The 14,387-nt window shown below is 43.5% G+C and overlaps 1 protein-coding gene across 2 annotated transcripts in view; it reads left to right on the forward strand.

The window, feature by feature from the left end:
* ANO10 (anoctamin 10) overlaps positions 1-14,387 on the forward strand; it is a 227,949-nt gene that overhangs the window by 164,920 nt on the left and 48,642 nt on the right. For both annotated transcript variants that reach the window (XM_024756100.1, XM_024756110.1), the window contains exon 12: positions 6,315-6,431. In XM_024756100.1, the coding sequence (XP_024611868.1) occupies positions 6,315-6,431 (117 nt within the window). The remainder of the gene's footprint in view (positions 1-6,314; positions 6,432-14,387) is intronic.

Here is a 14,387-nt window from a genome sequence, read left to right on the forward strand (position 1 = left end):
AGGCAAAGACCTCTATCAGTCAGCCCAGCTAGAGATTCTGGGAATGTCTCAAACATTCTGGAGATGTGTCTTTTCTAGGCTTGTGCCATGTATTTACCCAATTATGGAAGTCTGCTGGTTTCTTTGTTAGGAGTTTGTAATCTCTTCCTCCCTCTGGTCTCTGTCTTCAGTACTGCAGGTTCTCTGGTATTTCAGCAATCTCTCCTTTGTTTTTATTGGCCCCCCCCTAGGCATCCAAAGTATGCAGGATCCTCTCCAGTGCCCTGAGTCTAATGAGACAGAAACCAGTTCCTAGGGAAGTCCCTTGAAAAGATGGAACGTACATTGAATGTATGTTACACGTCTCTATTCACAAGTTGGGTGTTTTCTCCCAATTGTGCTGAGCTGTGCCAGCTTGGAGGAAAGGTTATCATAGGTGAAATCCAACAGCTTTTCTTACTCACTTACTCACTCTAAAGCAACTGTTTTTAGCTTTGTGCTTCCCTAGAGTACTGTAGCTTCTTAGCTGTTTTCTGAAGTTCTCACGAAGGCTTTTTGGACTGTATGTTGTTGTTAAGTCAGTGTCTCTGTGGGGGAACAAGGTTTGGGACTTCCTATCCTGTCATACAGCTGACATCACTCTGGTCTCCAAGTCTTTAAATAAGAGTCTGGTATGACCTTAGGCTCAGCTTCTCTCTTGGGCCTGGCAACCCCACATAAGGAACTCTCCCAGAAGATCACATGCTTTCTTTAAAGGGCAGGTTTTTGGCTTTAGTGCAAGTAGAACTTGCAGTCAGTCTGTTATAATGTGGCATGAGAAAGGGCTTCCTATGGCCCCAGCTTTTCTGAAGGTAGTTCTTTAATGCATTCACTTTGGTGCTGACTCCCTGCCCCAATCCTTTCCTTTTGTGGGGTTGAATCTGACATCTTCTTCTGAGGCTCCTTTGGGAGGACCTGCCTTTGTCTCAGGAGACTTGAGCAGCACTTTCCACTCCATAAGTTCTATATTCAGAAGTTCTGGAAAATTCTCTTGTTTTCCAGTCTTGTTCTTTTTAGACTATATTTCTGTCATTTCAGGGGACCCTGGGGAGGTAGAAGAAGTACATGTGCATGCTTGATCTACCATCTTAAAATGAAAATCCCTGATTTTTTTTTTCCTTAAGAGCCTAATTCCATAATTTTTTTCAGTCTCAGCTTCATTAATCATTTCTTATTAATTGGTACTTCACCTTCACATTTAGTTTGTCCGATAATCAGCAGAGGATGCTTTTCTGAAGGACTTTTCTTTTATTCAGTGAGCTCTGAATGGAAAGAGGTAATGTGGCAGACCTACCACTGTAGAAATCAAATTAACTTTTCAGAATTCCATGAATTCAACTCTAATTTGCATATTCTATTTCAGAAGAGACAGGGTTGGGGACACACTGCTACAAACACAGCTGCTACTGTTGATCATATCATGAATTTTCTAGTTTTTTAAAATAAAATGGTTCCTCTCACTCTCTGTGCACCTGGCACGAGACTCCCAAGAGTCTGACAGCCCTGCAGTGACCACAGGTGAGCGACACAGTGATGGTGGAGTGGGCAGTACTTTACCGCTGGCACCAGAAAACATGTAGCTTCTGAGTGTCAATTTTCTCTGGTCCCGTTCTTTTTCCCTTTCCCAACCAAGATGCCCTGCAATCATCACTTGAACTATATTGTCATGGGTAGCCAACTTCTTTGTATTTATTAGTTTAAAAATTCTGCCCATCTCCCCACCCCACCCCTCACTGTTTCTCTTCTCCTTTACTTTGTTTAGGATAAATTTTGTGAGTTTCACTCTAAAGGAAGATTGTTGGTGAAGAACCACAATCATGGCCCATAAAATGTCTTCTCTTTTCATAAAGAGGCTATGAAAAGCCGATCCAGCTATTCATTTTGAGTGTGTTTTTCTTCAAATCTGAGCAGATTTGTATTTTATCTTAGGCTTTCTCTTATTTATGAAAACAAGTAAAAATAGCTAAAATTCTTTTCACAAATTTTTTCCTCTGTTCAGTTAGTGTAAAGTAGTTCCCAGCCTAGAAACAGATTTTCTGTATGAAAAATATAAACGAGATTTTAAACATTAATCTTGTGAAGCACAGTGCTATAAATGTTATTTAGGTTTCTAGGCTAGACCACAAAAGCTTATTTAAATCCACCGTGGAGCTCAACTTGAATTCCGGATCCTGGGTACAAGAACCCACTAAGAAGAAAGAGGGGGGTAATGTATCCTTTCCTGATCATTCAGACAATGTTGGTTCCTCTCTGCTTCTCTTTACCCCCCTTCCTTGAAGCTGATACCCTGTATTGCCTTCCCCGCCCCACTCCCAAGGCCTCAAGGTTATTGGGGAGGGGGAGTACAGAGAGAGAGTGTTTGCTAACCCCAGCCAATTAATTAACAGGTATCTGTGAATGGTGATGCTTCTTAACCCTGCCAGAATATTTTCCCTTTTTAAAGATGGTGTGTGTTATGCCACATAAACCTAAAATTGGTGAAACTTCTGAGAGTGTAGCAAAGTGGGGGGAAAAAAATCAGTGTGACAAGGTTTTGATAGGTAAGGTGGGAGAAGGCCACCACTGAAGCAGTCTGGCCCTGCATTGTTGTGCTCCGTCATTTGCAGAATGTGTGATTCCTTTTGCCAGCTTCTTGGACTCCCGATTAAAAGGCAGACTCTCTGAGCTGCAGGTTGTTTGGTCTGGGTCTGTTTACTGGGCATGTGGGCAGTGGTGGCCAGGTGGGTTAGGAGCCTGGCAGGGCACGTGTAGCTCGATTTTTAAATGAGTGGAATCCCTGCGTTCTTTTTCACATAAGTGTTTTTTACCCCGTACAAAAGTAACGCATGTCTGTTAAAGACTAAAGATACAGAGGTTGCCCAAAGTGCCACCATCCAAACAAAATTTCATGTGAAGATGTTGATATTCCTTCCAATCTGGTTAAGGAAGTTGGCATTTGTATTTTGTTCTCTGAGACACTTTTTTCTCTCTGAACCCTGTGGTCGGCACCTCCCTCCTCCAGCCTTGCCTGCCAGTCCCATCCCAGCCCACTGAGTCCTGCTTCTGCGACCACTCAGCCGAAGCCACTCCCACCAGGGTCACCAGAGACCTCCGGGTGGATGAACCTATATGTTCCCCCTCAGACTTCATGTACTTGACCCTCCGACACCCTACTTGACTGGCTTCTTTCTCTCCCCTTTGCTTCTGAAACTCCAGAACCTCCTCGATCTCTGCCAGTTGCCGCCTGCTGCTTAAGCACAAGGCTTCTTGCTGGCCCCTCTCCCTCGCTCGTCATGCATATTTCGCTTCCCCCACTTCCATCCTCTGCCATCGTCTTGCCATCTCGTCTTTCCTCTCTCTCACCACACAGCCTTGCAAATCTCGTCCACTCCCATGGCTTTATCTGCCACTTACACACATACAGCAGTGACCCAAATCTCTGCCTCCTTGACTCCGCTACCGTACCGCATGCTGGACGTGTCCACTTAGACACTCCATAGACATCTGAAAATCCACAGCCCGCGCAGACCCCTTCTCCCCTCTGGCCTGCCCCCCGTCCTGTGCTCATCAGTTCAGTGCCTGAGTCATGGCGGTCTGGCGAGTCTGCTGCTAACGAGCCCTCCAGTCACTCCTGGAGCTTCAGCCCCACTGCTCTAACGCACACTCAGGTCACCCTGCTCACTTGCCTGCACTTCCACACTCGTCCACGCCCCTTGCCACAGACAGAGAAATCTGATTGAGTCATTCCTGTGTTTATGCTTTCAGCGCCTCCTCTGCTGCCTGTGTCCCCGGGCTCCTGGTTGCCTCTGCAGCCCCTCTCTTTTCAGCCCCCATCCCTTTGTCCGTTTGCCCTCTCTCTGGAAGCACTTCAGCCCCCTCTCCTTGCCTGGCTAACTCCTTCTCATCCATCATGTCTCTGTTCAAACTTATTTCTTCAGGAAGCCCTCTCTGACCTGCTGGTCCAAGCGCTCGTGGTCTCATGTGTGTACCCTGCCAGTAACACTCCCACGTGGCGTTGTGATGGCCTGTCCTTACCCATCTCCCCACCTAGACTGTGCGCCAGGACATCAGCCCTTTCGCTGCAGTGGCCAGCACAGCAGTCACGAATGGAGCGATGGACACAGGGCTACTGCCCTGCTGGCTTCTGGTGGTGTGGGAACCAGTGAAGAGTGCCGGCTCTGCAGCTTGCGGGGCTCTTCAAGGAGCGTGACCCTGGGGTTGTTACGTGGGACGTGAAAAGCTTGAAATAAGCAGGTCTGCTAGGCTTTTTTGTAAATGTAGTTCCAAAGAAAATGATTTCTCTCCATATGGGCTTTTAAAAGCATTTATTATAGAATATTTGGGGGGAAGTAAACCGTAGAGAACCACTCATAAAAGCTCGTTGCTGCATAAGTGTTTTAACCATGTTAAAATGACTTCCTGTTTTAACTAATACTGTCTAATGAATACCAACGTTTTTTCAATTCAAGAGAGCTTTATGAACATTTCCTATGGAAACTATGAGCACCAAGGTCTGTGGTAGCCTTGCCCAGTCACCCAGTAGCCAGTCCTGGTTCCCAAAGAAGAGTTGACACATCTTACAGGTCCCCTGTAAGGGAAGTGCTTGACAGGGTCTCCTTTCTCAATAATTCCTCCTGAGACTCCAGAGAAGAGAAAATGGGGACAGATTTGCTAGGAGAGATGGGATGGGGCCAGTGACCGGGTCATGGTGGGGCTCTGGCAACTTGAGGACACACAGTTTCTGAAAAATACGTATTTCTTTCCATTCACTAATTTGTTTATTTCTTGTCTAACAATTCTACTGAAGAGTTTAAGTCTTATATAAAGTTATATCTCAGTGCTCCAGTGGAATGATATAATGACACAGTATAGCTCTTTCTAAATTATTCATTTGTTCTTTATTATCTCCAGGTTCCTGTTAATTCAGTTCACTTAGTTCAGAATTATAACACATGATGTCATCTGTTTTCTCTTCTTGTTTTCACACTATAGACACCAAATCAGTATCTTCCAGTGCCTTCTTTGGTCCTGGTAGTCACATTTCAGTGAAGACTGCCCATCCCTGGTCCGCTCCAGATCTCCTGCTAATACCAGGCAGTGCCTGGCCTTCCCTGGGGTTCTGCCGGTTTTCAAGGTTTTGTATTGAATTATTGCTTGTTCCGGCACGATGCTGATTTCCTTCATTATTTCATGCTTCTCCCAGGAGATGTCCGCGTGTTATTTATCCTTCATCCCCCTTTTGAAAATATCACAGTAAGGAATTCACTTGTTTCTTTTCAGCTGTCTTCCTTTTCTGTCAATAATTCAATGCAACATTTCTTACAGCCTGTTCCATCTCCTTCACTGATTTTCTTAATGCCTTTTAATTATTTCCTACCTTTAAAATGTATTATCCAGCCTTTAATATTTAGTAATTCATGCTGTCATCAAAGAGGCAACTTTAAGGATCATTCAGCTTCCTGTGGGTCTTGATCCTGGGTCACAGGATGGAGGCAGAATTAGAGAAACATCGAGTCGAGGCTGTGCATCTGAGGAGCAGGCTTACCAGGGGAAGCAGTCCTGTTGGCTTATTTCTGCAGAGAAAGAAGCATATTTATAAACCTCATATTATTATGTTAGAAAACCTCTGTATGGTGTTGGTGTAGAAGGGAAATAAAATAGCCAGGTTCTAAGTTTCCCACGTTATAAAGGATATGTTTTACATAATATAAAGGATACGCTCTACATTTCTGTGTACATTTCTGCCTCACAATACGTGGAGTCCGCAACACAAGGTAGCACATTACAGTCGATCAACTCATCAATATTTATTGATTGTCATTTCATGAAAGAAACTGCACCAGACACTACTGGGGATGCAGAGGATACAAGGCACCAAAAGGCACATGCACGTTCCACGTAACTCTGCCTGAAGTACAGCACAGGGGAGGATGTTGTTACACAAAGAGCGACGTTTGGCTCTGCACGCGTTGCACACTAAATACATTGGGGATTAAGACATGCATTAAAAAAAGCATTTGGTGGGAGACTTCTCAGAATAAACTTTATTTTTCACTGAGAGTAGCATACAGTATCATTTTAAGGGAATAACTGATTTTAAAAGAATAAAGCAAAGTAAGTCCCTAATTCTTGAATGGGCCACAGTGGGATGGATTAAATATAACTCATGGACCTGGTTGATCTGTGATACATCCCAGGCCAGTAATTAGAAGTGACCCAAGATTAACGAGAAGGATCACGGTGTTGAGGTGCTAATTTGTCTCCTCGTCCACATGGTCTAATGTGTCCCTGTAACGTGTGCTCTTTCTTGTTTTCAGCATGCACTCCTGGCTTTGAAGTTCATCCTTGCATTTGCCATACCTGATAAGCCACGGCATATCCAGATGAAACTGGCCAGATTGGAATTTGAATCTTTGGAGGCATTCAAGCAGCAGGTAAGGGCAACTGTCCTGAAAATAAAAATGTATTTCTTTAGCAAATGCCAGGAAACATAAGTCAGAGAACTCGCTCTCAGCTTTTACTTCAGCCTTGAAGTTACCAGTTTAAATAAGTATAGAAGATTCCAGTTTTTAATTTTTGTTTACTTATCTTATTTTTGGCTGCGTTGGGTCTTCATTGCTGTACGCAGGCTTTCTCTAATTGCGGCGAGCGGGGCCTACTCTTCGTTGCGGTGCGCGGGCTTCTCATTGCGGTGGCTTCTCTTGTTGTGGAGCACAGGTTCTAGGTGCGCATGCTTCAGTAGTTGTGGCACATGGGCTCAGTAGTTGTGGCTCATGGGCTCTAGAGCACAGGCTCAGTAGTTGTGGCTTACAGGCTTAGTTGCTCCGCAGCATGTGGGATCTTCCCACACCAAGGCTCGGACCTGTGTCTCCTGCATTGGCAGGCAGATTCTTAACCACTGTGCCACCAGGGAAGTCCCTCAGTTGTGTTTATTTTTTTTAATTTTTATTTCATATTGGAGTATAGTTGATTTACAGTGTTGTTTGTTTTAGGTGTACAGCAACCTGATTCAGTTACACATATCCATATATCTATTCTTTTTCAGATTCTTTTCCCATTTAGGTTATTACAGAATATTGAGCAGAGTTCTCTGTGCTATCCAGTAGGTCCTTGTTGGTTATGTATTTTAAATATAGTAGTGTGTATATGTCAATCCCCAAACTCCCAATTTATACCTCCCCCTACCTTTCTCCTTTGGTAACCATAAATTTGTTTTCTAAGTCTGTGAGTCTGTTTCTGTTTTGTAAATAAGTTCATTTGTATCATTTTTTTATTTTGGATTCTGCATATAAGAGAGATCATATCTTTGTCTTTCTCTGACTTACTTGACTTAGTATGATAATCTCCAGGTCCATGCATGTTGCTGCAAATGGCATTATTTAATTCTTTTAATTGCTGAGTGATATTCCATTGTATATATGGACCACATCTTCTTTATCCATTCATCTTTCAGTGGACATTTTGGTTGTTTCCATGTTTTGGCTATTGTAAATAGTGCTGCTATGAACACAGGGGTGTGTGTATCTTTTTTTTAAATTACTTCATTAATTTTTGGCTGCATTGGGTCTTTGTTGCTGTGCACAGGCTTTCTTTAGTTGCGGCGAGCGGGTGCTACTCTTCGTTGTGGTGCACAGGCTTCTCATTGCGGTGGCTTCTCTTGTTGTGGAGCACGGGCTCTAGGCGCACGGGCTCAGTAGTTGTGGCACACAGGCTTAGTTGCTCTGCAGCATGTGGGATCTTCCCGGACCAGGGCTTGAACCCGTGTCCCCTGCATTGGCAGGCAGATTCTTAACCACTGTGCCACCAGGGAAGCCCGTGTTTATAGGCTTTTTGCTGATGGCCATTCTGACCGGTATGAGGTGATATCTCGTTGTAGTTTTGATTTGCATTTCTCTAATAATTAGCCATGTTGAGCATCTTTTCATGTGTCTCTTGGCCATCTGTATGTCTTCTTTGGAGAAATGTCTATTTAGGTCTTCTGCCCATTTTTTGATTGGGTTGTTTGTCTTTTTAGAGAAGATTCCAGTTTAGGATGACATAACAAAACCAAATTCCTAATAATATGAGCAACAAATAGGTTTAAAGAACTAAACTAAGCAAAACAAAAATATTCAAGCAATGTTAAATGAAGACTAGAGCTGGCATTCAGCAAAAGAACCAGACAGAGATTTCCAAGAATCTCCCTGGGGCAGGTCCACAGTTCCCAAGTCTACCTTCTACAGAAACATTAGGGGAGGAGAAGTGAGGAATTGGAATCCTGAATAATATCTCATAGAACACGAGAGAGAACGGGAAAGAGTGGGCAGAAGCAGCAAAAAACTGCCGTGGAGGTAGAATCCTCTTCCTGACGATTTCCACATTCTACCAAAGGATCCCCCCCACCCCTGCCCCAAAAAGAAAGAGAGAATTTAAAAAGCCATGCTGGAGTTCACCATTTTGGTGATTTTCTACCTGTAACAGAATGAGAGTCGGGAGACAAAAGATCCCTAGATGCCGAGAGCTGGTCATCTGCAGTCATACATAGGAATTTAACGAATGAGAAAATCAATAAGACAGAGTCATCTGAGGGGACAAGCTCTGGGTCCAGGACCTCTCTGACCCACGCAGTCCTGTATGCTTCCAAACCACCTTTTACAGGAATATTTCCTTTTATATTCGGGGAATTGGGAGAAAACAAACTTGAAGAGGACCCACCCAAGCCAACCTTCTGATAGAAGCCCGGGCTCCAAGGGTGGTGCTCCAGATAGGGGAACCCCACATTGGGGCAGAACCTGACCCTGATTAGGTGGGGTGAGCCCAGCAGAATAAGACTTGTGATCAGAGTGCAGAGAAGAGGGAGAACCCCGGGTCCACCGCGTTTGCTGTTCTGATGTTTGTCACAGTGGGTGAGGAGACTGAATTAGCTGTGTTTCCTAACTGCAGGGCAAATTCACTTTGGGCCTGTGGGCTCACCAGTGTGTTTGTCTCTTAGATGGAAACGCGGCATCATGCTCAGTAGTGAAACACCAGCGACATTCACACCAGTGTCAGGAGACCCGTTATCACTGCTGACGTTTAGCATTGTCCTGGAGGCGTAACAATGTAGTTACACAAGAGGAAGAGATAAGTTCAAGGAACCCGGAAGAGGCAAAGTTATCATTACTTGAAGATTATAAGATTATGTGTCTAAAACTCACAAGATAAATTCTTATGACAACAGGAAAATTTGAAAAGAAGCAGGTTGTAAAGTTTGTCTAAAATCATTTGTTTCCTTTCAAAAAAATAGTAACCAGTTTGAGAATATTATTGAGAGAAAAGTCCCATTTACAGAAGAAACCAAAATAAAATCTGTAGGTGGTAGTTTATGAAAACTATGTGGGTAATCAATGTGAAGAATACTTTTTAAACTCTACTGGGATCAAAAGATTCAATCTTGTGAAAATGTAATGCCAAGTCAAATATATAGAAATAAGCATTTGAGAATAGCTAGGAAACTTCTGCAAAAGAAGGAAAATGAGGCCTCTAGTTCTGCCATATTAAAGTGTATTTTGAATAATTCAATCGTCATGGTAATTAAATCCATTTTGAATGAGAGGAGAAATGGACAGGTCAATGGAATAGATCAGAGATTCCATAAATGGACCCAAATAAAAATAGGACTTTATGGTAAAAGTGACGTTTTATGTCAGTAGGAAAAAAGAAAGATTGTTTGTTACATGGTTTGATGATGACAAACAGTTGTTTGGGGAAATTATTACACTTGATTCTACCTCATTTCTTATGTACCTCTCTCCCCTCCACCCAACAAAGTTCAGATGGTTGAGAAATTTAAACGTAAAAAACTTAAACCATAAAAGGTCTATTAAAAAGCATGGGTACTTTTTCCAGTGGGAAATGCCTTTCTAATCAGGACACAAATCCCCGAATTTATAAAGGAAAATATTGATACAGTAAGATACAAGAAATTTTTAAACTTCTGTACCACAGAAAAAAAAAGAAAATTGAAAAGATAAATTGGACAAACTGGGGAAATAATGTGCTCAGCTCTCACTTGGAGGAGAGGGCAGAGAGGTAGGATGGACGGGGAGGTTCCTTAGACTCTGCGAGGAACACAGACTGTTATGAGGGCCTCAATGTTGAGATTCTCAGCTTAGATGAGTCCTCTTTCCTGAACATAGCCGCCTGAGCGCGCTCGGGCGTCCTGCTGGTCCCTCCTGGCTGTCCATGGCCACACCTCCTCACCTCTCACAAGGATCCTTCTTCCACATTGCAGAAGGAAGCCACACCTCTCACCGTTTGGAACCCTACCATGTGCCTTGCCCCCAGAGTTACCCCCCCAACCAAGTAACAGAACCTTTCAAAATGGAGGTGTCGGGCTAAGCTGCATTCGATAAAGGCACCCCAATCTCCTGCCCTCCATCCCCTTAAGAAATGCATTTCCAAAATATAGCTAGAAATTTATGTTCAATGTTTATCAAAATGTGTACTCTGTTTATATAATTTTTATCATTTATGCACCAGTAATAATTGTAATGATCAGTCAGTCCAGAAGAAGATTTTAAATACCTATCGTGACACTTCTGGTCATAGGGAATTTTAAAGGCTTCTTAAGTTTCAATTTTGAGCATCTAATGATTGCAGCAAAGTATTAGAAAGAGATTGATGAAGACTTTCAAGCAAAACAAAAATTTATTAAGTTAAGATTCTTTGGGAGAAGTGGAAAGAAGATATTACTTCAAGGAAGAAAAAGAAGGAAAAGCACAATTTTTACTATTAAGAGCATGTTCATGTATCTTTTGAACGGGTGATGGTGGATATCACGTCACTATAATGTTTAGCCTTTCTTGGATATCTTTACAAGAGTGACCTCATAGTTTATTTTTAAGTGTCAGTGTTTATAGTGTGCTAGAAAATATATTTTTGCAACTGTTTTATTTATGATGAAAATTTTAGATGTCAACTTAAAATTGTGTGGGAGGGCATTTGGCATCCAGAAATTTTAAGGGTTATGTAAGCAAAAAAATTTTTTTGAATTGAACAGCATTGTCTCTGGAAGAGTTTTGGTAAATCAGGTTTCTCCACTGATTACATTTCTAGTGAGGTTTTAGAGATTGGGGCAGGCTGGCCATGTACACACCTTCACTCCAGGTCAAGACAAGATCTTGCTTCATGTTAGGAAAGACTTTCCTCTCCTCTCACTCAGGATTTCACCCTGCCATGTATTTGTCTAAAAAGCAAAGGGTCTTTCTCGATGTTGGATATGACTAACGTGTCTCTTGTTACTAAACACATTTACCTGAAAGTCCTACTTCAGAGCTGTCATGTTTGCTTTGGAGGGACTGGTGGATATTAGTGTTTACTATGGATGTGACTAAATAACCTCCCAAGTCATCTCAGCTCCTAGATTCCCGTATCTTCAGATACACCCCATCAGACAGTAAAGCAAAGTCCAAGGTCGACGACAAGTTCTGTTTATGGTCATCTTCACTGGGAAATGAAACATTAACCAAAATTCTATCTTATATTATATAAAAAGAAAAAACAATCTGAGTGATTTTAAGTCTCTTTGGGGTGTTTTCTCCTGAGGACATAGATGTGATTCTCTGATGAACATCCCCTTCTAAGAAAACGTGGTTTTGGTGCCGATTTTGCTGTTAAGGTTCTGGTGGGACAGAGGTGTCCGATACGTGTCCACTCAGTATGTTTATCAGATGCCTCCGTAGAAGGCGTTCCTGGCTTGTGCTAATAGGTGACTTAAAGTTGTGCGCATGCAGCTCCAGTGTCTCGGGTCCATCAAGTAGGCAGGAGGCCACGATGAGTACTTGTGGCTTCCTAGGGCCTTGACTGCAAACCCAGGAAAAGCTTTCCTCTCCCCACCTACCGCCCCTGCTTGTTTTTGTTAAAACTACAATCTGAGAATAAAAGGTCCAGAGTAAGACCTGGACAGAAGGTCTTCTTTTGCTCACTCTCTCTCTCCTGCGGGCTCAGGGCTTTGCCGCATGGTTGACACTGCTGCCTGGGCCACCCAAGTTCATGCTGCTGCCAGTCGGAGACAAAGATTTTCTTCACGTTTCCTCTTTAGTCTCACTGTTCAGAGGTCCTGAAAAGTCTGAAAGGTCCTAGGTATGGAAGGTCACCCACTTTGTGCTTTTCAAAAACTCAAATTCACTGGCGTGTCTTCAGTTTACTTGCTCAACTAGTGTCATTTCTAGGATATAGATTTTTTCTTTGCTTTTTTTTTTTAACTCTGACATTTAACTATCTGCTTTGTAAACAAGTGGAGCCTCACCTCACTGGGCTATTCCCATGGACCAAAGGCAGAGAGAGCTTCTGCCATGTCTTCTGGTCAGTTGTGGACCGTGATCAAAAATGGAGTCACGGAAAACGTATTTAAGAATAAATCGCATTAATGCCTAGCCTGTCCCCAGACTCTTTCACTGTTAGGTGACTAGAAATTGACGACAAGCTTGTCAATAGAAATGATTACTCATGAATAATTACTGTATTATGTTTAATTTGTATTTGAATTGCTACCTTGCAACTCAGTTCCCATTTTATGGACAAAATGTGATTGGGAAATGTAAGTCATTGGACAGTTCTTAAATCAGGCTGTGCATCTCGAAAGTAGAACTTGCAAAAAATGCATGAGGCTGGGCCACACACCATGAAGGCTGGTCCCCTGAAACTAAGGTGGAGCCCAGATACCTACATTTTCAGAACTCCTCCTATTGCTCCACACCCCTTCCCTCAACCCCTACCTCCCAGCAGAGATGGATCCCAAGCGCCGTCAGGTGAGCAAGTTCTGGGCCAAGTCCTGCCACAGGGAATGAGTTGGGTAGTGTCTTTGCACCTCAGCTTTTTTGTTTTATAAAATGAAGGTCAGCGGGAAGGGCCAGAAATGTACGTGTTTTACCCAGCACCCAAGTGATTCCAGTGCAGGAGCCGTGGAGCCCACTGGGGGAAGTGCTCTGTGGTCCTGGCTATTCCTCCAGCTCATGGCAGGGAGGGGGCCGTGGTGAGTGTGGGAATGAACATGGAGAGGAAGGGTACCCCGGGCAGTTAATTTTTTCAGTGTCAGATGGGAAACTGTGGCATTTCTAAATGTATAAGCAAATGAGATATACTTCAAGGTGAGAGGCGAACTGGGGAAAATAAAATTGTTTGCTTTGCAAAGGGCATTTTCAAATGATTAGACTTCAGTTAGTGAGACCTTTACAGAGAATTCTAGACAGTAAATATCATCCTAGTGATGCCCTTTTATTTCTTTTCAAATTGATGTATTCAGCTCTCAGTAGTTTTAAGATCCAGTTAAAAATAGAAAGGAGTCTTATCCAGGTACCACCATTTGCTCCCTGGATGGCCTGGAGCACAAGGACACAGCATCCTCAGTACAGTCATACCTCTGGGCAGCCAGCCCTCTCGGGAGCCAAGCACCCACAGAGGCCAGGGAGCTGGTCCAGATGGAGCCTTTGAGAAAGAGAACAGCCTCAGAAGTCAGTTGAAAGAACAGATAAGGACTCTAAGAAGACACCACAATGTGAATTATGGCCCTCAAGGGCTTCCAATCAAATGTGAGACCTTTGACCAGCAAGCCCGTTGGGCCAGCCTACATTATGTAATGTCTTTGTTTTCTAGGGTTAAGTATATTTAAACTATTTCCAACATTTCCCAAGAGCTTCTGAAGCTTTCTTTCCCTGCCTATTTGTGCTCTCAAGTTATGGTAGCTAGATACGCATTTTTAACGGAAGGTTAAGAGTTTCACAACATAGAATGAGGATGCTAAAGTATTTGACCTTTCAATATGTAATCACATGTTGATCTGCCAACTTGTAGTTCGGAATGAAATCTTGAATCCAGATAAAGAATTGGCTTCTGAGAAAGCCAGTGGCAGTCAGTGCTGGAGCCTCGGTCCTTGGGGAGGGGATGGTTCATTGCCCAGGGCCTCCAGTCAGCCCCCGCCTAGTAAGCTCAAAGTACAGGTAAACGGAAGTCCAGTGTTGCCAGAGTTCAAGTGGCCCCTCTAAGCTGGCGTCTCCCTCTCTCCTGTGTCGGGAGTTTGTCTCACAGCCCTATGCAGCTTCAGGGCAAGTGGCTTGACCCTCCTGTTTCATTATCTCCCCAAACAGTCCTAGCACACATGGGCAGAGTGAGGCTGCAGTGACACAGCATAAGACACACAGTGTGAAACAGGGCAGCGGCGGGGAGATGAGTTTGGTGCTGGAGGAGGAGGACCACCTCAGGCTTGAGTGCCCTGCATCACTGGGCAAACCAGGAGGGAATTCTGGGATGAAATGGTACCATAAAACCAGATGGGATGGCAAATCAGAATTGCACCTTTGCAGCGGTCCTACCTGTTTTCATGACCCGAACACAGCCGGGCAGTAATGATGACAGGGGTGGTAACAGATGGC

Source organism: Neophocaena asiaeorientalis, unplaced genomic scaffold, assembly GCF_003031525.2.
Source record: "Neophocaena asiaeorientalis asiaeorientalis breed wild unplaced genomic scaffold, Neophocaena_asiaeorientalis_V1.1 scaffold265, whole genome shotgun sequence".
Lineage (NCBI taxonomy): Eukaryota > Metazoa > Chordata > Mammalia > Artiodactyla > Phocoenidae > Neophocaena > Neophocaena asiaeorientalis.